Here is a 24,589-nt window from a genome sequence, read left to right on the forward strand (position 1 = left end):
CAAAAGTTGGTTAAATGACCATGGTGTTGGTGTGCTTGACTGGCCAGCAAACTCACCAGACCTGAACCCCATAGAGAATCTATGGGGTATTGTCAAGAGGAAAATGAGAAACAAGAGACCAAAAATTGCAGATGAGCTGAAGGCCACTGTCAAAGAAACCTGGGCTTCCATACCACCTCAGCAGTGCCACAAACTGATCACCTCCATGCCACGCCGAATTGAGGCAGTAATTAAAGCAAAAGGAGCCCCTACCAAGTATTGAGTACATACACAGTAAATTAACATACTTTCCAGAAGGCCAACAATTCACTAAAAATGTTTTTTTTTATTGATCTTATGATGTATTCTAATTTTTTGAGATAGTGAATTGGTGGGTTTTTGTTAAATGTGAGCCAAAATCATCACAATTAAAAGAACCAAAGACTTAAACTACTTCAGTCTGTGTGCATTGAATTTATTTAATACATGAGTTTCACAATTTGAGTTGAATTACTGAAATAAATGAACTTTTCCACGACATTCTAATTTATTGAGATGCACCTGTAGATTGCATCATGAGGAAGGAAAATTATATGGATATATTGAAGCAAAATCTCAAGACATCAGCCAGGAAGTTAAAGCTCGGTCACAAATGAGTCTTCCAAATGGACAGTGACCCAAGCATTCCTCCAAAGTTGTGGCAAAATGGCTTAAGGACAACAAAGTCAAGGAATTGGAGTGGCCATCACAAAGCCCTGACCTCAATCCAATAAAAAATTAGTGGGCAGATCTGAAAAAGCATGTGCGAGCAAGGAGGCCTACAAACCTGACTCAGTTACACCAGTTCTGTCTGGAGGAATGGGCCAATATTCCAGCAACTTATTGTGAGAAGCTTGTGGAAGGCTACCCAAAAAGTTTGACCCAAGTTAAACAATTTAAAGGCAATGCTACCAAATACTAACAAAGTGTATGTAAACTTCTGACCCACTGGGAATGTGATGAAAGAAATAAAAGCTGAAATAAATAATTCTCTCTACAATTATTCTGACATTTCACATTCTTAAAATAAAGTAGTGATCCTAACTGACCTAAGACAGGGAAAGTTTTCGACAATTAAATGTCAGGAATTGTGAAAAACTGAGTTTACATGTATTTGGCTAAGGTGTATGTAAACTTCTGACTTCAACTGTATTTCGGGCTATAATGACAGCAATAACATTATAGTATAGTTATAACTACAGGTTTTGTTACATAGGGCGAATTATTGCTACTGTGTATATAATATTATACTGTATGTATTATGGTGTATTCTAATTATACATGATTATATGAGGATAGTTCTGGTAAGTTAGGGATGTGTCCTGCCTTGACTAGTAGCCTATAATAGTGCCCACATTAGTGACTGAACCGCGTGCAAGCTTCCGCGAGCGACGCTGCGTCTCATTTAATGTCGGCGTACGTCATTTATAATCAAATGACGTCATTAGTCCGGTGTCAGCTAGATTTTCACTCAGTTTTCGCCACCTTTCCGCCGTATCCTCTCTCCACCACTCTCACACTAGAGGAAGTGTGTGTGTGTGTGTGTGTTTGTGCGTGATGCGAGCGTCTCTACAGGACACACACACTTGCACCGGTGTGGAGAAACAGGATAGGTAAGAATTCTCTCTATATCAACAGACTACTTAACTTTGCTTTTAAAACGAAAAATGGGTCACTAAAGCGGTCGAATGTATTTAGTGATGATGCTTGTCTGTTACCGTCTGCATGTGACGCTCATGTGCTTAAGCAGCGATAGATGCGCGTGACACCCCTCACCTCTACACACTGCAGTGTATATACAAATGTCGTCGGAAAAAACAACTTTAAAAAGGTCCAACCATTCTTTATAATGGGACACTGCCTGCATATTCAAGTGAAGTCAAACTGATTGTTTTCCACCAGAAACAATAACATCAGTGGTCCTCATCATGTCCTTGTCACGATGAAACGGTGAATTATTTCACACGCAGCGCGCGCTGACTCAAATTGACACGCGAGGAAACGTGACCTTGCTCGTCATTACGGTTCATTAAGCGCGTGCCTGAGAATATTATGTGATGTTCTCGCGACAAACGAAGACAGAAGATAATCTGTACAGCGTCGTTATGTGTGATAAGCAGTTTTCCTCTAGATGTGAGCCATTTTTAACTTGAAAGAAGATGAGAAGTTTTACATTAAGTCAGTTATTGTTTGTTTTATTCATTAATAATCCGCTGCTGTGTATTTAAATATTTTGGTGAAAATTGATTGATGCTTTCAGTTGAAATAATCCAACGAGACTATACTTTACCAATATTAGCTAATAATATGGGAGACGGCCAGGGGCTTGTTGTTGTCACTTTTTACTTTAGTAAATATTTCTCAGGGTTGTTTTATTTTTCAAGACAATTTCTGAAATTTCTTTATAGGTATATTATATTGCTATATATATATATATGACATTTACAACATGACATTTACAACAACTTATTAAACTTTACCTTTAATAGTCTATATATAGTTGACTTTGCCAGTGTAGTTTTGTTGAGTTTACTTGTTAACCCAAGAGCTATTGCAAAAATATTATAATTTGGATCTTATATTTACTGAGATACAGCCCTTGTGACGCATCTGTGTGACAACTAGCCCCAGTCTTCCCTAATAATGAGCTGAAAACATCTAAATAGGTTTTGGTCTCTTGATGTTAGAAACACTTGCTGGTGGACAAACATGATGTCATGTTGTTCTTTCTTATATTAACCTTTTGGGAACACATTCTTTCCACTTGACTCAGCTGAGCCATTGTTATAATTTGACATTATTATACATTTTTAATGATGAACTGTTTTCATTATGCCATCCTATGATATTGCACTAAATACTGTGTGCTGTTGTAACTGTCTCTGCAGTTTTAGCCTCCATGCTGTGTGGGGAAAAATGGTCTAAATATTACATATTGCAATTATCTCTAATTTAACACTAGCATGATTGGGTAACACATTCAAATTTGGGAACATATTAACTTTAATTAACCTTAACATTATATATATAAACATTATTACTGAATTTATAATGCTTAATTATTGTAGTATATGTAGGTACATTTAAATAGATGGCAACGTCATGACTTCATTAAATATTCTTTAAATATTAAATAATGATTTTCATATTTAGATGCACTACTGATCTGTTAAGCATTAGCCTAAACAATGTTTGTTAGTGTTTCTCATATTTCAAACGGTGTTGCATTCATGACTGATACTGTACGATGCACAACAATTCTGTGAAATATAACTGACATTGTGTTGCATACCACATTTCAGACATAAGAAGTATTATTATTTGCGACAGAACATATCAGCCATGAATGCATCAGCTGTGACTGCTTATTATAAATTGTATATGAATTGCTGCATAAATGCAATCCTCTGTCTGCATGGCATATGTTTATCTGTAAATTTTTAGACTGGCTGAAGAGAGTGCTTTTCTTTGCTAGACTCTGTTAGGAAAGTGTATAGTGTTTTCTCAGATATAAAACGTAACTTGAGAGAGTACTCTGTATTTTTCACTTAAGATCTGTCCCAAGACACCAATGTGTAAAATCTCAGAGCTATTTGTCTGCAACAGATGGGACATCATTGCTAATACGATGTGACTGCCATTATCTCTAGCACTTAATTTAAAGATCGCTTAATCGCTCTCTTCCCTTTAAATCAGAATGCTGTTTATTATAAGAAATATTCCAGAATTTTAAAAGGAAAGAATGGAAATGTTTGGAAGAGGGGGTGTCGAGACTAAAAGTTGTTGCCAAGCAACAGGAAAGTAGATCAGGACAGAGGGGCCGGTATATAGATGTCATTTGCAGAGAAGGATTGATTATTGCTGATTGCTTGTTCTGTAGTTCATTGATGTCAGTAGTGACGTCCTGGGAAGTAGAGAGAGGGGATAAGTAGATAGTGGGGACATTTGTCCTGGCTATTGTCCAAAGGTCTTCACACACACTCCCCTGTCCACTGCAGACAGCAACCGTCTTTGATCGTGGGAGAAGGCAGAGGAGTGAGAAGAACAAAAAAACTGAGGTCTCATGTCTTACTCTGCATTCACTGCATCTATTTTATTGTCTGTTCACCCTTTTTGGTGTCCTTAATGCTTTTGTCACATTTATTAAAGGAATGTTCCAGGTTCAACACAAGTTAAAGGAACAGATCACCTAAAAATGAAAATTCTCTTATCATTTACTCACCCTCATGCCATCCCATATTTGTATGACTTTCTTTCATACAAAACAAAGATTTTTAGAAGAATATTTCAGCTCTGTAGTTTCATACAGTTCAAGTGAATAGTGGCCAGAACTTTGAAGGTCCAAAATGCACATTAAGGCATCATAAAATTGATTTATATGACTTCAGTGGTTAAATCCATGTCTTCAGAAGTGATATGATAGGTGTGGGTGAGAAACAGATCAATATTTAAGTCTTTTAATGAATATTGTGGTCCGCCGCAGTGGATAGTGCCTCACTTTAAAGCTTAAAAAAGGACCCAAAAGTATCATTCCAAGTTTTCTGAAGGCATACAATAGGTTTTGTTGAGAAATTTATGTCATTTTTCAGTGAAAATCTTGAAGTCGATAGCAAATTAATGAGCACTACAGTATGAGAAAAGCGCGTTCACAGTGAATTGCGTTTTGACATGAGAACTTTCGTTGTTTTGCGCTAAAAACAAAGCAAGTTCTCGCGTGAACATACATGCTACTGTGGACGTGATTCTGTCTCAAATTTTTAGTTGTTTCTCACCAAAACCTATTGTCTGCCTTCAGTAGACTTGGAATATTACGCACAAGATGCATTGGCTTCTTTTATTATGTTGACTTTTTCAAATGGGCCAACAGAATGCTCATTAATTTATCTGTCTTTTAAAACTAGTTTAAACTTTCAGACATGGCTTTGTCAAGCCAGCATCATAGTTTGTCTTGACAAACTTTACATATTAAGCTTTAATGTGAGTATGGCACTATCAGCTGCCATTGAATGAGATAGATGAACCAAAATATTAACATATGCTTTTGTGTTCAGCATAAGAAATAAAGTCATACGGGTTTGAAACGAGGGTGAGTATGATGATAGATTTTCATTTTTGGGTGAACTTTTCCTTTACCACCTCTATGTCTCTATATATTGTCTCTGTAGGTAAATGGATCCAATGGAGCCCATTAAGAGCTGCTCAATGTCAGAAGGACCTACTGGAGTTCTGGGGCTCCACAAACCACCAGCTCTGCTTGGAAACCCCTGCAACTGGCCCACATCTTTATACTGCCAGTTGGGCATGACTGGAAACTCTCTACAAGCTCAGGCATTGCAGCCAAACCCAGCTGTTCAGGAGAGAGGAGGAGCGGACTCGGGCACGCAGGCCGCTAATTGCGTCAGCATCAGTCGACCCAGGCCAACGGCGTTGGGGTCCAAGGCAGCAATCAAAGTCTCAAGACCTTCTGAGACCAACTTCCTGTCAAACTCCTCAACGGAGTCACCATTGCCTTACTACAGCCCCCAAAACCCACAGTTCAGTCCCACCTCTCAACTCAGCCTCAACCATCCATCAATCCCTCCAACGCTCCCAAGCCGTCCATCACAGCCCATCCGTGTTAACACACACAATAACCATATCGCCAGGCCAACCCCAAACCGAAGCCTGCCATCGAAACCCATTCCTCAACCAATCCAAAGCCCAGAAACACAGACACACAACACAGGAGACACTGACAATAAGCTGAACATGACCATCAGTGAAGAGGGGGATTTCAGGTGAAATGTCTATTATATATTTTGTCCATTTATATCTCTCAATCCCAGTGATATGATTTGAAATGAGAATTCAGTCTCTCATTCTCTGGGATTCTGCCAACAAAATCGCCAAAAATGCCTAATGCTGTTTACTCATCATGCATGAGCTCTAAAAGCATTTTGCATGTTTAGCCATTTAGTGATAAAAACAGCAGGTGACATTTAATTCAGGTTTTTTATTTAAGTAATTGTCATTACTCATATTACCATAATGCAATGTTAGAAAAACATGCTGATGGAAACTAGCCTATACTTCTTATTCAAAACCTATGAGCTGCCTTTATAGACAGCATTTTAAGACATTGCATGCTTCCAGCGTGAAGGCTGTTCCAAAAGGTAGGCAGCTACATTATGCTGCCTTATAAAATAGCTTGTTTTGGTTGAATTCTAAGGAAACATCCTACCTGGTCTCATAGAATGTTATAATATCTACATTTTTGCAAAATGAATGTTACGTGGCTTGTTTCCTGGTTAAATGAACACTAGAGGCGCTACAACAATGACTTTTATTCACTTTTACGCAAATCATGTGTAAAACGGTACATAATCAGTACATGTACACGTACTTTTCACCCTTTTTCTTGCTATCTTCATACGTAAAAAAACTTTTAGTTTAGTGCATGACTTGTAAGGCGATACATTTTAACGTTTGCATTACATAACCAACTACAATTACAAGCATGTTCGGTTGTACTCAAATTACACTGTAGCTCAACTGATAGAGTGTTGCACTTGCAATGGAAAGGATCAGGGTAGGAGTTCTGAAGACCAAGAGTTGTAGAAGCACCACAAAATTACGTGGTTGCTTCGGCAATTGCGCTCTTTATATCACATTTGCTTTTTAGGACACTGTCGGTAAGTTTAGGTTTAAAATTTAGAGTAAGAATGTAGGTTTGTTGATTTAAAACTTAATTGACCATTATGTGTTGAGAGAAATGATGATTACCCAATATTTGATTGCTATGTATTTTTGTTCTATTAAAGTATTGCGTTGTTAGCTTAGCAACATGCTAACATCAAACTCTACTGGAATCAATTGGACTCTCTCGTGCACTTCATGTAAGGAGCACTATTTTGTGACCATCAAAGCTACTGCCTATTAAGAGCATTTCAAATTACTTCAAGTCACTTTTGAGGTTCATCTTTCTCTTTTAGGGTGCATATTGTCACATGGAATGTAGGCTCCGCTATGCCTCCTGATGACATCACTTCCTTGTTTGGGCCCCATGTTGAAAATGGAAGCACTGACATGGTTGTTATTGGGTGAGATGAAGTGGTCAATAGTGTCTTTGCTTCACATCTATTGTTGTGAATGTATTAATTAACTTTGCCAGCATTCTCTTTGTATCTATAATTCTAACTTTATTCTTTCTCTCTCTGTTCGTTCTTGTTTGGCACTTTTCCTCTTGTCTTTGTCTTGCTGCTTCTTTATCTCTGTCTCTGTCCTTCAATGCCCCTTTAGACTACAGGAAGTGAACTCCATGATAAACAAGCGACTCAAAGATGCTCTCTTTACTGACCAGTGGAGTGAGCTCTGCATGGACACGCTCAGTCGTTTTGGATATGTGTTGGTCAGTATGAAATCAAAGGATCATCAGACAGACTTAAGCCAAGCTAAAACCTGATTTAGCTCACTACTGAAAGTTTATATCGATTACCCTGTTTATTCCATTTCTATCTATATTTATCTCCATTACCAAAGATTACCAAAAATTTGATTTTTTAATTTTCTGAAGAAATTGTCTGAGCAAAAGTCACCATGATGCAAGAGTGTTTTGGGTGATTACCAGGGCTTTGCTATGCGGTAGCTAAAATGTTCTGAGTGGTTGCTTGCATGTTTTGGATGGTTGTTAAAGTATTGCTAGGTGGTTGCTAGGGTGTTTTGAAATCCCTAACCATAAATTTCAGCAACTGTCTTAGCAAACACCACTAATGAGGAAGTTTACATGATTTTTTTTTTTTTTTAAATAATCCTCTAGGTTGCGTCTCAGAGGATGCAGGGTGTGTTCTTGCTGGTGTTTTCCAAATTCTGCCACCTTCCCTTCCTCAGGGGAGTGCAAACCCAAAGCACACGCACCGGCCTGGGAGGCTACTGGGTGAGTCATGTGAGCAAAGGCTCCTAGGATTGTTTGATTTCTAAACGCTTGTGTGATCAGATTGTCATGCTTCATTAATACTTAAATGTCACACATCAGACATCTGCTTAATGTCGTGACTCTTGCTGTGTGGAGTCTTTGCTGATGACAGGAACAGCAAGAGTCAAAGGCAGAGGGTGGAAATTATGCTGCGAGCATGTGTTTGTATTCGTAATGTAATACTAGATTACTACTAACTGGATACTGCACAGGATACACTGTATACTGCCTACTATTTTATAAAAATAGTAAGTGAAACAGTGGGCATTATTCCATGGCAGCCTGATCAAATAATGAGTCCCGGCTAATATTACTTCAGTTCATTAATCACACTGGAAAAAGAAGGTCGAGCACATTCCACACAGTAAGCTCCCTTGTATATTGCACATTTTGCAAAATGTTGAATCTCATTTCATGCATTCAGGCAAAATTGGCATTCTGCAGAGTATACAGATTATTACTGCAGGAATGGTTTGAGTATTATGGTAGCATGCTATTCTGTGCATAGCTTGTGTGACCCTGCTGTGTTGTCAGCATCTCTCCAGGCTTGTTCTGCAGTCTCCTTTGAGCAGGGTATAGCAGGACACACAGCAGCTCTTTTCTGATCTGTCTCCCAGTGCACACACACACACACACACATACAGCAGGTTCATCTCTGTTTGATAAAATACAGAGTGAGCTCACACTCATTATACACACACACTGCAGCTCTCCCTAGTGCATTACATAGATAGAGAGAGCACAACCCATGGGAACTGCAGCATCGGAGCCGCTAATAAACTGCAAGTCTCTGCACAGCCCATTTCACCCTTGGTTGCAAAGTGCACTGATCCTTTTCAGAATAGTATTTAAAGGAATGTTTCACCCAAAAATGAAAATTATGTCATTATTTTCTCACCCTCATGTCGTTCTAAACCTTTATCTTGTTATTTTGTTCATGGAACACAAAAGGAGAAGGTCTTTTACACAGGGACCACAACTGTCACAAGCTCCAAAAGGCACCATAAAAGTACATTAAAGTAGTCCATACGACTAATGAGCTATATTCCAAGTCTTCTGTAGTCTTACGATAGCTTTGGTTCCGATAGACGTACCAGGTTCCGAAACAAATGCTCCAAATGTGTGGTGTGAAGGTGTGAAGGTTCCCTAAATGTCATGTCAAGCCTGCACTATAGCCACCATATTTGATTTGAAAGCTGCAGCAGAGAGGAAGATTATCAGTGAACAATGACTTAAATTTCAATCTGTTCTTCACACAAAGCTATTGTATGGCTACTGAAGACTTGGATTATGGCACACAAGTCATATGGACTTCTTTTATGGCACTTTTTTGTCCTTTTTTTGGAGCTAGACAAGCATGCCCACTACTTGTCATATTGAAAAAAGCTTTGCAAACATTCTTCAAAATTCTGTTTCCTCAGCATACAGGTTTTGAACAACAAGAGGATGACTAAGTAATGACTTAATGAATTTTGGAATAGTTCACCCAAAATCCTGATCCTGTTTAGCTCTTTCTAAATCCATTAATGGTTAATTTCTTAACATTTGTGACATGTAGAATAATTGTTGTTTTGGTGTTTGGCTGCTCAATAAAACATTCTACTACCAGTGTCATGGTAGAGCTGCTGTATTATTAATGGCTTTCCATTATCCTCTGTCTCAGGGGAATAAAGGGGGCGTGAGCGTACGCATGATGCTTTTCGGACACCCTGTATGTTTCCTGAACTGCCACCTGCCAGCTCACATGCGGAACCTGGAGCAGCGGATGGAGGACTTTGAAAGCATCCTGCAACAGCAGCAGTTTGAGGGTGGAGCCGCAGTCGGAGTGCTAGATCATGAGTGGGTACCTGGGCAAGAGAGAATCCGGGCTTACTTTTGTGTTATTAAAGGGATAGTTCACCCAAAAATGAAAATCCTCTCATCATTTACTCACACCAGTGCCATCCCAGATGTATATTACTTCCTTTCTTCAGCAGAACACATTTGAAGAAAAATAGAAAAATATCTCAGCTCAGTAGGTCCTTATAATGGATGTGGTTGGTAACTCGATTTTTGATGCTCCAAAAAGCACAGACAGTCAGCATTAATGTCATCCATACGACTCCAGTGGTTAAGTGAATGTCTTATGAAGTGATACGATCACTTTTGGTGCGAAAAAGATCAATATTTAAGTACTGTTTAACTATAAATCATGGTGTCCAGAAAGCAGCATTATGCACGTTCCAGCGATGGCATGGCAACGTTCCATTCGTTGCAGCAGACGCTCTCTACCTCTATTGGCATTGCCTGGCATTGCCTGCATGTGCACCACCACGTCTCCTGAGCTCTCTGTCTCTCTGAGGCTTGTTGGTCCAGCCTCCTCCATCTCCCTGTGCTCCTGATCAGAGTTTCAAATAGATATGGCTGTGCAAAAACTTGTATCTCCTCTTCTCCTCTTAAATCAAAATCTTCTGACATCTTTGTTTAAATTTGCTTCAATTTGTTTACGGCGTTCGGCCTGTTCAGTGTTCCTCCTATTCAGTTGTAAACAGCGCTGCTCTTCCGGGTGTGTCGCACATGTGTCACTTCTTGCATGAATATGCCAACGCCAATAGGTCACACGAGAGACCGCGTGACCTCAACCCTCTCGTGAACGCACATACCGCTGCTTAACAAAGCGATTATTTATAGTTAAAAAGTACTTAAATATTGATCTTTTCGCACCAAAAGCGATCGTATCACTTTATAAGACATTCATTTAACCACTGGAGTCGTATGGATGATGTTAATGCTGATTGTCTGTGCTTTTTGGAGCATCAAAAATCGAGTTACCATCCACATCCATTATAAGGACCTACTGAGCTGAGATATTTTTCTATTTTCCTTCAAATGTGTTCTGCTGAAGAAAGGATGTCATATACAGTGCATCCGGAAAGTATTCACAGCTCTTCACTTTTTCACATTTTGTTATGTTACAGCCTTATTCAAAAATGGATTAAATTCATTATTTTCCTCAATTCTACAAACAATACCCCATAATGACAACATGAAGAAGTTTGTTTGAAATCTTTGCAAATGTATAAAAATAAAAATAAAAATAAAAAAATCACATGTACACAAGTATTCACAGCCTTTGCTCAATACTTTGTTGAAGCACCTTTGGCACCAATTACAGCCTCAAGTCTTTTTGAGTTTGATGCTACAAGCTTGGCACACCTATTTTTGGCCAGTTTCTCCCATTCTTCTTTGCAGGACCTCTCAAGCTCCATCAGGTTGGATGGGGAGTGTCGGTGCACAGCCATTTTCAAATCTCTCCAGAGATGTTCAGTCGGGTTGAAGTCTGGGCTCTGACTGGGCCACTCAAGGACATTCACAGAGTTGTCCCAGAGCCACTCCTTTGTTATCTTGGCTGTGTGCTTAGGTTCATCTTCCAACAGGACAACGACCCTTCACCCCAGTCTGAGTTCCAGAGCACTCTGGAGCAGGTTTTCATCAAGGATGTCTCTGTACATTGCTGCATTCATCTTTCCCTCGATCCTGACTAGTCTCCCAGTTCCTGCCGCTGAAAAACATCCCCACAGCATGATGCTGCCACCACCATGCGTCACTGTAGGGATGGTATTGGCCAGGTGATGAGCGGTGCCTGGTTTCCTCCAGACATGACACTTGCCATTCAGGTCAAAGAGTTCAATCTTTGTTTCTCATGGTCTGAGAGTCCTTCAGGTGCCTTTTGGCAAACTCCAGGTGGGCTGTCATGTGCCTTTTACTGAGGAGTGGCTTCCGTCTGGCCACTCTGCCATACAGGCCTGATTGGTGGAGTGCTGCAGAGATGGTTGTTGAGAAATGCTGGAGCTCTGTCAGAGTGACCATCGGGTTCTTGGTCACCTCCCTGACTAAGGCCCTTCTCCCCCAATCGCTCAGTTTGGCCAGGCAGCAAGCTCTAGGAAGAGTCCTGGTGGTTCCAAACTTCTTCCATTTATGGATGATGGATGCCACTGTGCTCATTGAGACCTTCAATGCTGCAGAAATTTTTCTGTACCCTTCCCCAGATCTGTGCCTCGATACAATCCTGTCTCCAAGGTCTACAGCCAATTCCTTGGACTTCATGGCTTGGTTTGTGCTCTGACATGCACTGTTAACTGTGGGACCTTATATAGACAGGTGTGCGCCTTTCCAAATCATGTCCAATCAACTGAATTTACCACAGGTGGACTCCAATCGAGTTGTAGAAACATCTTAAGGATGATCAGTGGAAACAGGATGCACCTGAGCTCAATTTTGAGTGTCATGGCAAAGGCTGTGAATACTTAAGTACATGTGATTTGTTTCGTTTTTTATTTTTAATACATTTGCAAAGATTTCAAACAAACTTCTTTCACGTTGTCATTATGGGGTATTGTTTGTAGAATTTTGAGGAAAATAATGAATTTAATCCATTTTGGAATAAGGCTGTAACATAACAAAATGTGGAAAAAGTGAAGCGCTGTGAATATCTTTCCGGATGCACTGTACATCTGGGATGGCATGAGGGTGAGTAAATTATGAGAGAATTTTCATTTTTGGGTGAACTATCCCGTTAAATAATCTTTAACATTAAAGGAATATTACAGGTTCATTACAAGGTAATGTCAACATGAAATCAAAATTTACATTCTTAACCCTCCTATTGCGTTCGGGTCATTTTTGACCCGGTAGAGGTAGATCATAATTTTTAAATACCACATCGTTTTTAGTACAGGAACATATTTTTTAATAAAATTGTTTAAGAGATATAACAATTTTAAAAAAGATTATTACATCTTTTGGGTTCACGGGTCAATTTTGACCTGGGCATCAATTGTGGCTTTACACATGATATTATGTAGATTTTTTAGGTACATCTTACTTATAAACACTTTACTTACATTTTACCTATTTCCCATACTCTCTCACACACTTTTTTGTCTCTCACTAGGACTGCATCTTGTTTACAAACATGCACACACACATACGCATACAGTCACAAACAGACACACACACATTACTATAAAAAACAGACATGACAAATGTAACAAACATAACAAATAAACTAAATCAAAGGTACTGCTGTCTAAAGGGGATGTGGCAAGATTTTGTTCATGCACACATTAGTCTAAATAGGGCTTGAAAGAGGAAATCGTCCACATTTTACTCTGCAGCCATCTGATGCCGAACCAGCTTACAGCATACTCACACATCTACATTCAGCAGTTCATGCAAGTAAATAATTGATAGTAAAGAAGTATTAATGTTGTATACTTGAGTTGTACAGTTGTTTAACTTTTGACCATCAAGTTGTATTGAGCAGTTATGAGCAATAGGAAATTCATTCAAATTACTAGTAATTTCCACATTAGATGTTAATATAAATAGTATATTATGTTAAATTTAGATAGGTTTTTAAAGAAATGTTGATTAAAAAAGATGTCTTTACATGTATCACACTGGTTTGGCTATAGTTTATGTATATTTTGAAATGTCATAGAATTTTATTATTTTATTATTTCTAAAAAAAATAGCATATTAATGAATAACTTTTATATTTTTCAGTTAACATGCCAAAAATTTAAATCTTTTTACATGTATGAACAGTTAAGAATCTATTAATGACTTACAATATAGATTTAGATGAATTTTGAATTATTTATTAGCTTGAATTCCACTGGGTCAAAATTGACCCGCAAATGCATAAAGGTATATGCTGATTCTGAATGCAATAGGTGGGTTAATACGCATTCCTGGTCTTATTGTGAACAATTTGTCGAAGCGCATTGTTTATACAAAAACGTTTTTTATTGTTGTTTCATAATCTTTCATCCAAATGTAATAACTTGCTCTACCTCTTAAATAATTTTTCCTTTTTGGCTGATATCACCAAGCACACTTTTTTACCTGTCAAATAGAGACAACTCTTCACGATCCAATCAATTCCTGATGGATAATATCAAGATCTATTTAAAAAAAAAAAAAAACATAAAACATATTAAATGAATGTATGAGAAAACAAAAGTATGTGCAAAACAGCACTTACAATTTATACACTTGCCTCATAGACTTCCATTTTAAGAGCATAACTCTCAATTCATTTTTAGTTTTAGAGGTATGTATTTAACCCTGAATTTACCCTTAGTTTTTTATTTTATATTTTTTTTTTTAGCATGGATCTTAATGAGTTTGTACAACTTAACTCTGGTGATCTGTTGGGTTGATTGTGTTGAAATTGATCCATTGTTCACAGTGTGTTGTTCTGGTTTGGTGATCTGAACTTCCGAATCGAAGGCTATGATATTCATGTGGTGAAAAGTGCAATTGAGAATGACAAACTGCCTCTACTGTGGGAGAAAGATCAGGTAAGAGAGAAAAATTGTAGATCCACCTCAGGAGGTCAAACTATTATATGATTATTATATGTTATTTTCTAACAATACATATTAAACACATAAAATTGAAAAAATATATCAAACTAAAACATAAATAATTGTAAAAAAAAAAAAAAAAAAGTGTATCTATATACAACCCCAATCCCAAAAAAGTTGGTACAGTATGAAAAATGCTAATAAAAGCAAAGTGATTTGTAAATTATATTCACCCTTTGCTATATTGAAAGCACTACAACTACACATTATATGATGTTTACCTTGTGAATTTCATTGTTTTTGAAAATGTACAATAATTTAAAATCAGCTGATTGCAACACGCTCCAAAGAAGTTGAGACGGGTAATTTAAGATTAATAACAATTTGACGAGTTGAAATAACAAGGTGATGTGAAACAGGAGATGTTAAACAGGTGAGGCAACCATGTCATAGTATATAGGGAGTGTCCAAAATCAGCCTAGTCCTTCAAGAGCAAGGATCAATTGAAACTTGTCAATTTGCCAACAGATGCTTCAACAAATAATCCAGCACTTTGAGAACAATGCTCCCCAAGACAAACTGGAATGATTTTGGGCATTTCATCCTCTACAGTGCACAATATGGTTAAAAGATTCAAGGAATCTGGTCAAATCTCGGTGCGTAAAGGGTAAGACGAAAACCACTTCTGAATGCGCGTGATCTCTGATCCCTCAGACGTCACAGTCTTAAAAAACGTCATTCATCTGTAATGGATATCATGAACATGGCCTTGGGATTACTTTAGTAAACCTATGTTAGTCAACACCACTCACCGCTGCATCCACAGATGCAAGTTAAGACTTTACCATGTAAAGGAGAAGCCCTACATCAACACTGTCCAGAAGCTCTGCCAATTTCTATGGGCTCGGTCTCATCTGAGATGGAAAGTAGAACACTAGAACTGTGTTTTTTGGTCCGAAGAGTCCACATTTCAAAAAGTTTTTGTAAAACACAGTTGTCGTGTTATCCAGGCCAAAGATAAAAAGAACCATCCAAGCTGTTATCAGCGTCAGGTCCAAAAGCCAGTGTTTGTATGGGCCAGGGGTGTGTCAGTGCCCAAATGCTTAATAAGTGTTATTAGAAGAAATGGTGATGTTTCATAGTGGTAAACACTCGACTGTCCCAACTTTTTTGGAGTGTGTTGCAATCATCTGATTTGAAATTACTATACATTTTCAAAAAACAATGAAATTCACACGGAAAAACATCATATATTGTGTAGTTGTAGTGGTTTCAATATAGCAAAGGGTGAATATAATTTACAAATCACTCATTTTTGTTTTTATTAGCATTTTTCATACTGTACCAACTTTTTTGGAACTGGGGTTGTAGTTTTAGTTTATATATAAACTACATATGGTTATATTGTTTATCCAACATTTCTAATAATTCCAGCTCCAAATAACATTGCATTTGTGCCTTTAATATGGGACAGTCATTTGTACACTATTTGTGGAAAGTGCCAACCAAGGTGCCAACAGTAGATGTTAAAGTGCAGATCTTAGCAATGCAAACGTTTCCTTCTGGTACCACTAGAGGCCAGTATATCACTACATCAATGAAACTGTTGTTTGGTTCAAATATTTAAGAACTGCATGTGCAGACCAAATGTTGTGATGTCTGCTGGATTGGATTGTTGTTAAAAAAGATACGTCTGTAGAACATTTATCCTTTTTGTTTTGTCTTTGTCACAGCTCAACATGGCCAAAAAAAGTGAATCTGTGCTGGAGGGATTTATGGAGGGACCCCTCCAATTTTCTCCAACGTACAAGTTTGATGTGGGAACACACACTTATGATACTAGGTGTGAGAGTATATATGCAAAAAGAATTAGCAGATACAGTTGGGGTCCACTAGTCAAAATGCTTTCATTTAGCGTTTTTCTTATTTAATACAATTATTTTCATTAAAAATTATATTTTTTAACTATAAATGACAGCATAGTGTGTTTCCATGGAAGCAAGGAAATCTGACATTTTCTTATCCATTTTGCATCATAACTATATCAAATTCTTTGTTTTAATTTGGCAAAATCCTAAAATAAATTGTGGATGTTCAGTTTGGTCTCAGACTTCTGGACCCCACTGCATCTTTTGAGAAGATGTGTTCATATTACACATTCCTCTAAGTTACTGTTTTTTTACCAGTTGTTTTTCTTTTCCTCTCACTTTCTCTCTCTTTTTCTTTCTTTTTCCCTCTCATTCTAACCTGCCTTTCTCCCTATCCTAGTGCAAAAAAGAGGAAGCCAGCATGGACAGATCGCATCCTGTGGCGTCTGCGCCGGACGGTCTCCCCCGTGCCTTCCCATAATTCTGCTCTGCAGCGGGGTCTGACCTCATGGCTGGGCGGAGCCACCAAAGTCTCCCAGCAGTTCTACCACAGTCACATGGGCTTTACCATCAGCGATCACAAGCCTGTATCGGCCCTTTTCTCTTTGCATGTGAGTCTGAAAAGGGCGGGAAAGACACTGATTTGTCTGTAAGCAAAACTGCTTGTATTTTAGGCTAACAGTTCCATGTGCAATATTAATTATCTTGACACTTTCACAAATTTAGAAGATTAAAAAAGAAAGTTGATCATGGCCAGAGACACAAGATATTATTTAAACTATATGCAAAAATAAAAAAAATAAAAAATGCATCTACAAAAATAAACAGATCTTGAATAGATTAAACATTAGACATGTGTTTATATAAATGTATATATATATATATTGTGGTGGGGTAAGCAAGAGACAGACATAGTGGGTGTGGCGTCAGGCCTTGGAGAGGTGTTTATTTGAAATAATATTAACAGAAAATGGAAAATAAAGTATCCATGGGGAATTAGTTTCCAAAAGAAAGGGGGAATCTGGTGTCCTCCGGTGAAAAGGGGCTAAGTGAAGGTAGGGGAGTGCCCATGGGATGGTCCAAGACATGGGCAGGGTCAGGCGAGTGCCCATGGTCCTTTGTCCGGGCCGGAAGGGGCGACGGCTTCTGTGGGCCTTTCTTCCCAGGGGTCGCGGCATGTGAGGGGAAGGGCAGCCTGGCATCCTAGCCCACTGGCCACGATGCATGCTGTCATCTCCGGCCCCATGGACACCATGCCTGTTTAATGTTTTCTGTATAGTGGACTCATGAACAGAGATGTTAACCAGTTCCAATGATCCTTCAAGTCTTTATCTATCACTCTAAGGTTCTTTTTTACCTCATTGAGCATTCTGCGGTGTTCTCCCTTCTAGGGAGAGTAGCCATAGTAATACATCATCTTCATTTATAGACAGTTTGTCTAACTCTAGACAGAGATGCTCTTTTAGATAACTTTGTAACCCTTTCCAGCTTTATGCAAAGCAACAATTCTTGATTGTAGCTCTTCTGAGATTTCTTTTTTGTGAGGCATGGTCCACATCAGCAGATGCTTCTTGTGAATAGCAAACTCTAAATGTTTGAGTGCTTTTTATAAGTCAAAGTATCTCTAACCCGCACCTTCAATCTTGTTTTATTAATTGGATGCCAGGTTTGCCAACTAATGACTCCAATTAGCTTTTGCTGACGTCATTAGCCTAGGAGTTCACATACTTTTTCCAAACTACACTGTGAATGTTTGAATTATGTATTCAGTATGTACAAGAACAATACAATAATTTGTGTATTATTAAAACAGATTGTGTTTGTTCATTATTGTACCTTAGATGAAGATCAAACCAGATTTTAAGACAAATTCATACATAAATGCAGGTAATTCCAAAGGGTTCACATACTTTTTCTTGCCACTGTATATATATATATGGGGTCTAGCAACCAGACCCTGACCTTTAGCTCTCTCACCATGCACTGGGCTATCAGAGCTTAAATCCCAAAATCAAATCTTACTCAGATTATCTTGGATTCAAAGCTTTGAGATTAGGGAATCGCTGAACAGTACTAATACTAATGCTGATTTAACCAGCTTCATCAGAAAGACCATGCTGGTCAACCAGCATCGCCGACTAGGTTTTGCTAGTGAAATGCATGGCTATTATGGTCAACCAGCAAGACCAGCACCAAACCAGCTCTAAACAGCATAAACCAGCCAAGACCATCATGAGAATTGCATGCTGGTTAAGATTTTCTTTTTAGCAGGGTTTAGTCTAATTGGTATTGGCCTTAAAGAAACTTTTAAGTAAATGAAAGATTTGATGTCACTTCTTCTGCCCTCTTCAGTTTCCCTTTAAAGTTAACCTGCCATTAGTAACACTGGAAGTGGAGAAAGAATGGACTAAATTCTCTGATGCTACAGCAAAACTGACGATGGCAACCAGCTTTCAGAGGAGTTCATGGGACTGGGTGGGATTGTACAAGGTATTGAATGAATGCCACTCTCACACATAAAATTAACTTTTAAATGAAATAAATGTTTTAGATTCTATATATGAACTTTTTCAGGTGGGATTTAAGCACCACAAGGATTATGCTGTCTATGTATGGGCCAAATCTGAGCATTCGACACAGGTAAGACGTGATAATTTATTGGTGCATTTAACATTTTTCCTTTTGGAGAACCAAAAGACATTAGCAACCAGACCCTGACCTTTAGCTCTCTCACAATGCACTGGACTATCAGAGCTTTAATCCCAAAATCAAATTTTACTCAGATTATCTTGGATTGAAAGATTTGAGATTAGGGAACCACTGAACAGTATTAATACTAATGCTGACTAAGAACAAGGTTAGTTTGTAGGCAATGTTGGCTTTACAAAGCTATCATACTGTTATTGTATAAACTTGGGTTAGGGGTTTTTCAAAATCCCTAAACCAAGACTAAAAATGTCTGACTCATCCTAGAGCTTTCAGGCTATATCCATCCAACTTGGCACAGACCTACAGCCTGTTCTGACTAAATTGTTTTTTCTAATTAATTGGACTTGCTGTTTTTCTTTTCATCCATCCAAACTAGCCCTTAATGCTGTTATTCTTAAAGTATTCAAAGTGCATAAGGCCTGTACAACCTTCAAATTTACATTGCTCTTTAAACTTTCAGTTAAGACTTCGCATGAACATAAAGGTTTGTCTTGACTAACTTTCCTTCTAGTCTAAACTTGTATTTCATGACCTTCAGGTGACATTCTCCGAGGAGGATTTGCCCAGAGACCCGGGGGAATATATTCTAGGATACTACAGTAACAACATGAACAGCATTGTTGGAGTGACTGAACCATTTCAGGTTTAAACTGCTCTCATAGCCAAATTCTTATTCAATTCAAATGCAAATATTAGTTTTGTTTGCATGAGCAACTCAGCAGCTCAGAGCAAGTTATTCCAGGGGCATGATGAGTAGGTCAGTGCACCCTGGCACTGCCATTAATCAACATTTCAAGTATTGATTGTAACATTTGTATTTGAGGGCGTACAACCACAAATTGTAAACAAAAAATGTTGATTGTGTTGCATGCATTCCAGACAAAAAGTCAAAAAGCCTCGTGATGGAAAGATACACACTGGATTTAGAAAAGACACAATGCATCATAGTTTGAAACAGGTTTTAACAGGAAGGACTGTTATCAATTGAAAAGAAACCAAAACCTCTGTAATAACATATTTACTAAAGCTTTCAATACACAATAAGTCATTTGTTATGAGAGAGAGAGACTTGCAAAGCCAGACTTTTGATTATCAGCATAAAGTCTGGTCCAGTTTATATCTTATTCTGACCAAGAACTGCCCAATTAGAGCAAAAAGAGACTATCTGACAGATATGTAAAACAGTTTGTGTTTTACGTGCTGTTTAGGGTAGGGGCATTTACTCAGAGCGTGCCAGGGAGGTAGTGTCTTATTTAAATACGTTCACAAAGAGTACAGGAAACAGAGAAGAAATTCACAAAAAATTAAATTTTGTGAACGGAATTTCGGTCGGTCCAAAAGTAATGACTGATTATTTCACAGACAGAAAACAAAGCAGAATGTAAAGTTCTGCTAATAGATATCTTGTTTACTCATTACTAAACAGCTTTGAGAAGCTACATTGAAACGGTAGCTTCCCAAATTACAAACTACTCGTAATTTCAAATAGTTTAATTACAATCAAACTACTCTTTTAACCCTTGAATAGACTTATGGGTCAATTTGACCTGTTTGAACTTTTAACACCGATTTACATCAACTTAACTTTTTGGCCTGAAACTTCATGACATCCTCCACAGAGGTGATCTGGAAGGTACTCCTGGTCAATTTGCAAACACACACACACACACACACACACACACACACACAAATTGTCACAATATTATTACCTCAACATAAAAACAATGGAAGTCAATGGAACAAATGTGTGTGACCCAAACCCCCACACCCCAACAAACCCACAAGTACACACAAATCTATGCATGCACAAAAAAAACAAAAAAAACACACATACACACTAGGCTTGGGATCGATGCCGTTTTTAAGATTTCCCTGATGATTATCAATATATATTGTGATTCTTTTCAAATCTAAATAAGGCTGTTTGTTGCACAATAGTCTTATTTTTCAACACAACTTTGGTAAATTGTGAGCGTCAGTGTTAATTAAAGTGGATTGTGATATATGTTAATATATCGATGCCTCAAAAATGTATAGATAAAATAACGTGCTGATCAATAATCGATATATCGATATTTTATGAGAACTGTAATACACACACACATACAACAATGGGAGTCAATGGAAACAAATGCAGACAAATTTGTGTGTGTCTCTGTGTGTGTGTGTGTGTGTGTGTGTGTGTGTGTGTGTGTGTGTTTGTGGACGGGTGACTTCTGAACTGTGATTTAACGAGCTGGGTCAATTTGACCCAGTGGTATCAACAGTAGGACTTGATTGTTGAGACCATTCAAGGGTTAAAAAGTAGTTAGCTGCACTGAAGCTGTTTTAAGAAGAAAATATTGTTAAATAAATAGCAATCAGAAGGTGCTATTCAGAATTAAATAATATTACCTGATAGTAACGTAATTGGGGTGACATAAAACAATTAGAGTTACAACTGAGTGTAAATATAGTGATTAACAGCAGCAATTAACTAAATATTTTGCTTCAAAAAAAAAAGACAACAGTGACTTATGGCAAAGTCTCTTTAAGGCTGCGCAGGGGCTTAAGTGAATTAGTGAATCATTTATGTGAACTAATTAATTTACATGATATACCAACCCAACTCTAAAAATATGTGAATCATTTATTTTAACCAGGTCATTTACATAAACTGTTCGAAAGAAACGATTCACTTAAATGATTTGGATTCACCTCCAACTTTCCATTCTCTTTTATTTCCTCACAGGTGCATCTGCCCATGTCCACGCCCCCTGCGCCAGCATGCCGTTCACATTCGGACAGTTCTGACGTCAGCTCTGAGGACGACAGTACGCTGGTTCTGCTGACCCCCAGCTCTCGCAGCCCCAGTCCAGGCAAACGGCATCACCACCACCAGAAACGGCAGCGCAGCCGCAGTCCTGCTGTGCCGGTGCTCTCCGCCTCGCCTCTTCCCTCCCTGCAGTCTCTGAGCCTCTGCCCATGCCCCCGCAACGCCCCCTCCTCCTCATCCCAACGACCTTCTGCCAATGCCAAAAAAGAGAGTTTGGTTTCTCCAGACAGATTAACCTCACCCTCCCTCAGTCCTCTTAGACCACGGAGCCCCGTATCTCCCGGGAATGGAGTCAGTGCTCCGGAGGCTCTGATAGCAGCCATATTAGGAGAGCACAGGCTGACTCAGATAGGCAAAGCAGGGGATGCCATTCTTTGACCAGTCCCCCATCACACCCCTTCCTTTCAATTATAGACTGTAATGCAACTCTATTTCTGAAAAATGGTCTCTCTTTTACCGCTTCTACGGACAGTCCTGTAGCTATCTGTGCTCTCACTGATGGATGGTTCATTTCTATGTGTAAATGGCAAAAATCGAATCAGTTTAATACTTTCATTGTATACATATCAGAGGCTCAGCAGGAGCTTATCTTGCCTTGCCGCACTTAATTGCTTAACGAACACTTCCTCAGTTCTCAGTGTATGCTTCGCCTATGGAGATTCAACTGGTCTAACCATTTTCCTTTATTTATTAATAATGATAAAATTCCTCCTGTCGTAATCAGGCATCGCACGATAAACTAAAGCAAAAAGCAAATATCAAGCATTCAAACGTGGGTTTTAGCTCTAATATTTTAAAAACAATATGTAATTATTTTAGAATAATTACGTTTTAATGTATTTCTACTGCAGTGTTGGAGAAGCTACTTTGAAACTGTAGCTTTTCAAGATACAAGCTACTTATAACTTACAGGAGCTAAACTACAGTCAACAGGAAAAAAAAGTAGCTACAGTACAAATTACTAACAAAAAGTAGCTAACTACATTGAAGCCATTTAAAAAAGAATTTTTTTTTAAATATACTATAACAGTCAGATAATATTATTTCATTCTGCAATCAGAAGTTCTAAAGTCCTGATTTAATTAAATTGAACATATACAGTACATTTACACTTTGATTTCTGAGTACTCCGATTCAAATAAATAAGGCTTAGCATAGAAATGCATCTATTGTTTGACTTAAAACTCTTCAGAGATGTTTTGTAAGTTCTGTTCTTTGGTTGTGTGCAGCTGTGTTGTTTTCTCTGTTGTTAATATCGCTGTGGCGGACCTTTTTTAGATCAACAAAATGAGTTTTCGCTTGAACACCCCATCTCACGAGTGGGGGCTGTATAAGCTACTGCTCTCTTGCACTCTCATGAACTAGCACAGGACAGCAACGGTCGGTCAAGATTTGCACTAAATAATACATCAGATTTCAGTTTGATTCTCACCAAACCTTATCGTATGCCTTCAGAACAAGGCATGAGTCGCATACAATAATTTATTAGACTTCTGAATTATACTTTTGCGTCCTTTTGAAACTTGATGAGGTGGTCACCATCCACTTCCATTGTATGACGTCACTGAGCACACATTTTTTTCACAATTTCTCCCTTTGTGTTAAGAAAAAAAAGTAATATGGGTTTATAAGAACACAGGGGTGAGTAATCAATGACTGAATTTTCATTTTGGGTGAACTATCCCTTTAATATAAAAGGGGCTCAAGATAAGCAGTGAATCATTTATGTGTACTAGTTCAGATGCAGTCAGAGTGTCTGGAGTACTGGCCTCACTGGCCCAGTCCATAATCCAGCCCTGAACTGTATATTAAAAATAAAATGTGTTTTAATTGGCTGTAATTGTGGCACTTTATGCAGAATTTTCATATTCAGTGTGGACAGGCAGACTGGAAACTTGTTACGAATGGTCAGGACACAGATATAGTGCAGGGCAACCTGACTCAAGATAAAACTGTGCTTTAACAGTAGAATCAAAGCAAACAGTGATGTCAGCCTTCATCTCTGCCTTTACCGTGAACTCTGCAATTGTAGAGGTGTCATAACAAATGGGTCCAGTTCTGTGAGTACACGTATGACAGAGGCGTGTACACATGCTATAAGACCACCATTCCACAGTTTAGAATAAGTGACTTATTAACACCCACCATGCTTTGCTGAAATATCTGTCAGTATCTGCTGAAACAGTGCAAACCTTTGAGAGGAGCATCTGACTGAGGACAACCAATCACATCAGCTCTGCTCATTTATGCCATTTTGTGATGTTGTTTGATTTGTGTGAGCCGAGTGAAGCGTGTGTGGTGTGTGCGTGGACAGTTAGTAAACATATTATAAGTGCAAAAATAAAAAGTACACACCTCAAGGACATGTACGCATTCATTTGTGTTGTCAAGTTGAAGTAATTTTGCTGTCCTTAAAGAAAAAGGGCTTTTTTAACTTATATTATCAAACTTATCATCATTTGTCCATGGGTTAGAGATGTTATGCTCATTGTTTTGATCTATTAAGTTATTTAAAAATACATTAAAAATGTAACTGACACAAAACAGCTACCTGAATACACCTCTACTTTGGTGAATATGTTTTCAATTTCTGAGTTCAAAGTCATTTTTATATTTTTTTCTGGGATTAAAGTCAAAAATGTCTAAGTAGTGTAACCATCCAAAGGCATTAAAATAAATAAATAAATGTCTTAAATTTGTAATTCTTGAAAAACAAATGTTGGTAGTTTGGAATAATTTTTTATTATTATTTCTTAAAATAAGCAAATTTTGTTTTTAAAATATTATTAATATTTGAAAAACTTTTGTCCACGGAATCAAAGTCAGGTGGTGCAACCAACATGAAGTTAGCCATTTTGTTGTCATGTGACAAAAA

The 24,589-nt window shown here is 38.1% G+C and overlaps 1 protein-coding gene across 3 annotated transcripts; it reads left to right on the forward strand.

Annotated features, from left to right (window-relative positions):
- Positions 1-1,497: 1,497 nt before the first annotated feature.
- Positions 1,498-24,074, forward strand: LOC127433554 (inositol polyphosphate 5-phosphatase K-like). Of its 3 annotated transcripts, none has more exons than XM_051685587.1 (13): positions 1,498-1,631; positions 5,184-5,795; positions 6,990-7,097; positions 7,297-7,405; positions 7,814-7,930; positions 9,633-9,808; positions 14,205-14,316; positions 16,056-16,165; positions 16,591-16,801; positions 18,543-18,680; positions 18,765-18,830; positions 19,438-19,542; positions 21,631-24,074. In XM_051685587.1, the coding sequence occupies exons 2-13, from the start codon at positions 5,188-5,190 to the stop codon at positions 22,090-22,092; spliced, it is 2,322 nt and encodes a 773-aa protein (XP_051541547.1). In that variant the 5' UTR covers positions 1,498-1,631; positions 5,184-5,187; the 3' UTR covers positions 22,093-24,074. The 3 variants fall into 3 exon arrangements, with proteins under 3 accessions (XP_051541547.1, XP_051541548.1, XP_051541546.1); XM_051685588.1 differs by lacking the exon at positions 1,498-1,631 and adding an exon at positions 2,102-2,151; XM_051685586.1 differs by lacking the exon at positions 1,498-1,631 and adding an exon at positions 2,117-2,196.
- The last annotated feature ends 515 nt before the right edge of the window (positions 24,075-24,589 follow it).

This window comes from Myxocyprinus asiaticus, chromosome 43, assembly GCF_019703515.2.
Source record: "Myxocyprinus asiaticus isolate MX2 ecotype Aquarium Trade chromosome 43, UBuf_Myxa_2, whole genome shotgun sequence".
Taxonomy (NCBI): domain Eukaryota; kingdom Metazoa; phylum Chordata; class Actinopteri; order Cypriniformes; family Catostomidae; genus Myxocyprinus; species Myxocyprinus asiaticus.

What these genes read in the sequence shown, in the direction of transcription:
- LOC127433554 (XM_051685587.1), top strand. Translation starts at nt 5,188, where the DNA reads ATGGATCCAATGGAGCCCATTAAGAGCTGCTCAATGTCAGAAGGACCT. An exon ending in GTCGTTTTGGATATGTGTTG is followed by an intron (nt 7,406 to 7,813) that starts GTCAGTATGAAA and finishes ATAATCCTCTAG; the next exon opens with GTTGCGTCTCAGAGGATGCA. An exon ending in CGGCCCTTTTCTCTTTGCAT is followed by an intron (nt 16,802 to 18,542) that starts GTGAGTCTGAAA and finishes TGCCCTCTTCAG; the next exon opens with TTTCCCTTTAAAGTTAACCT.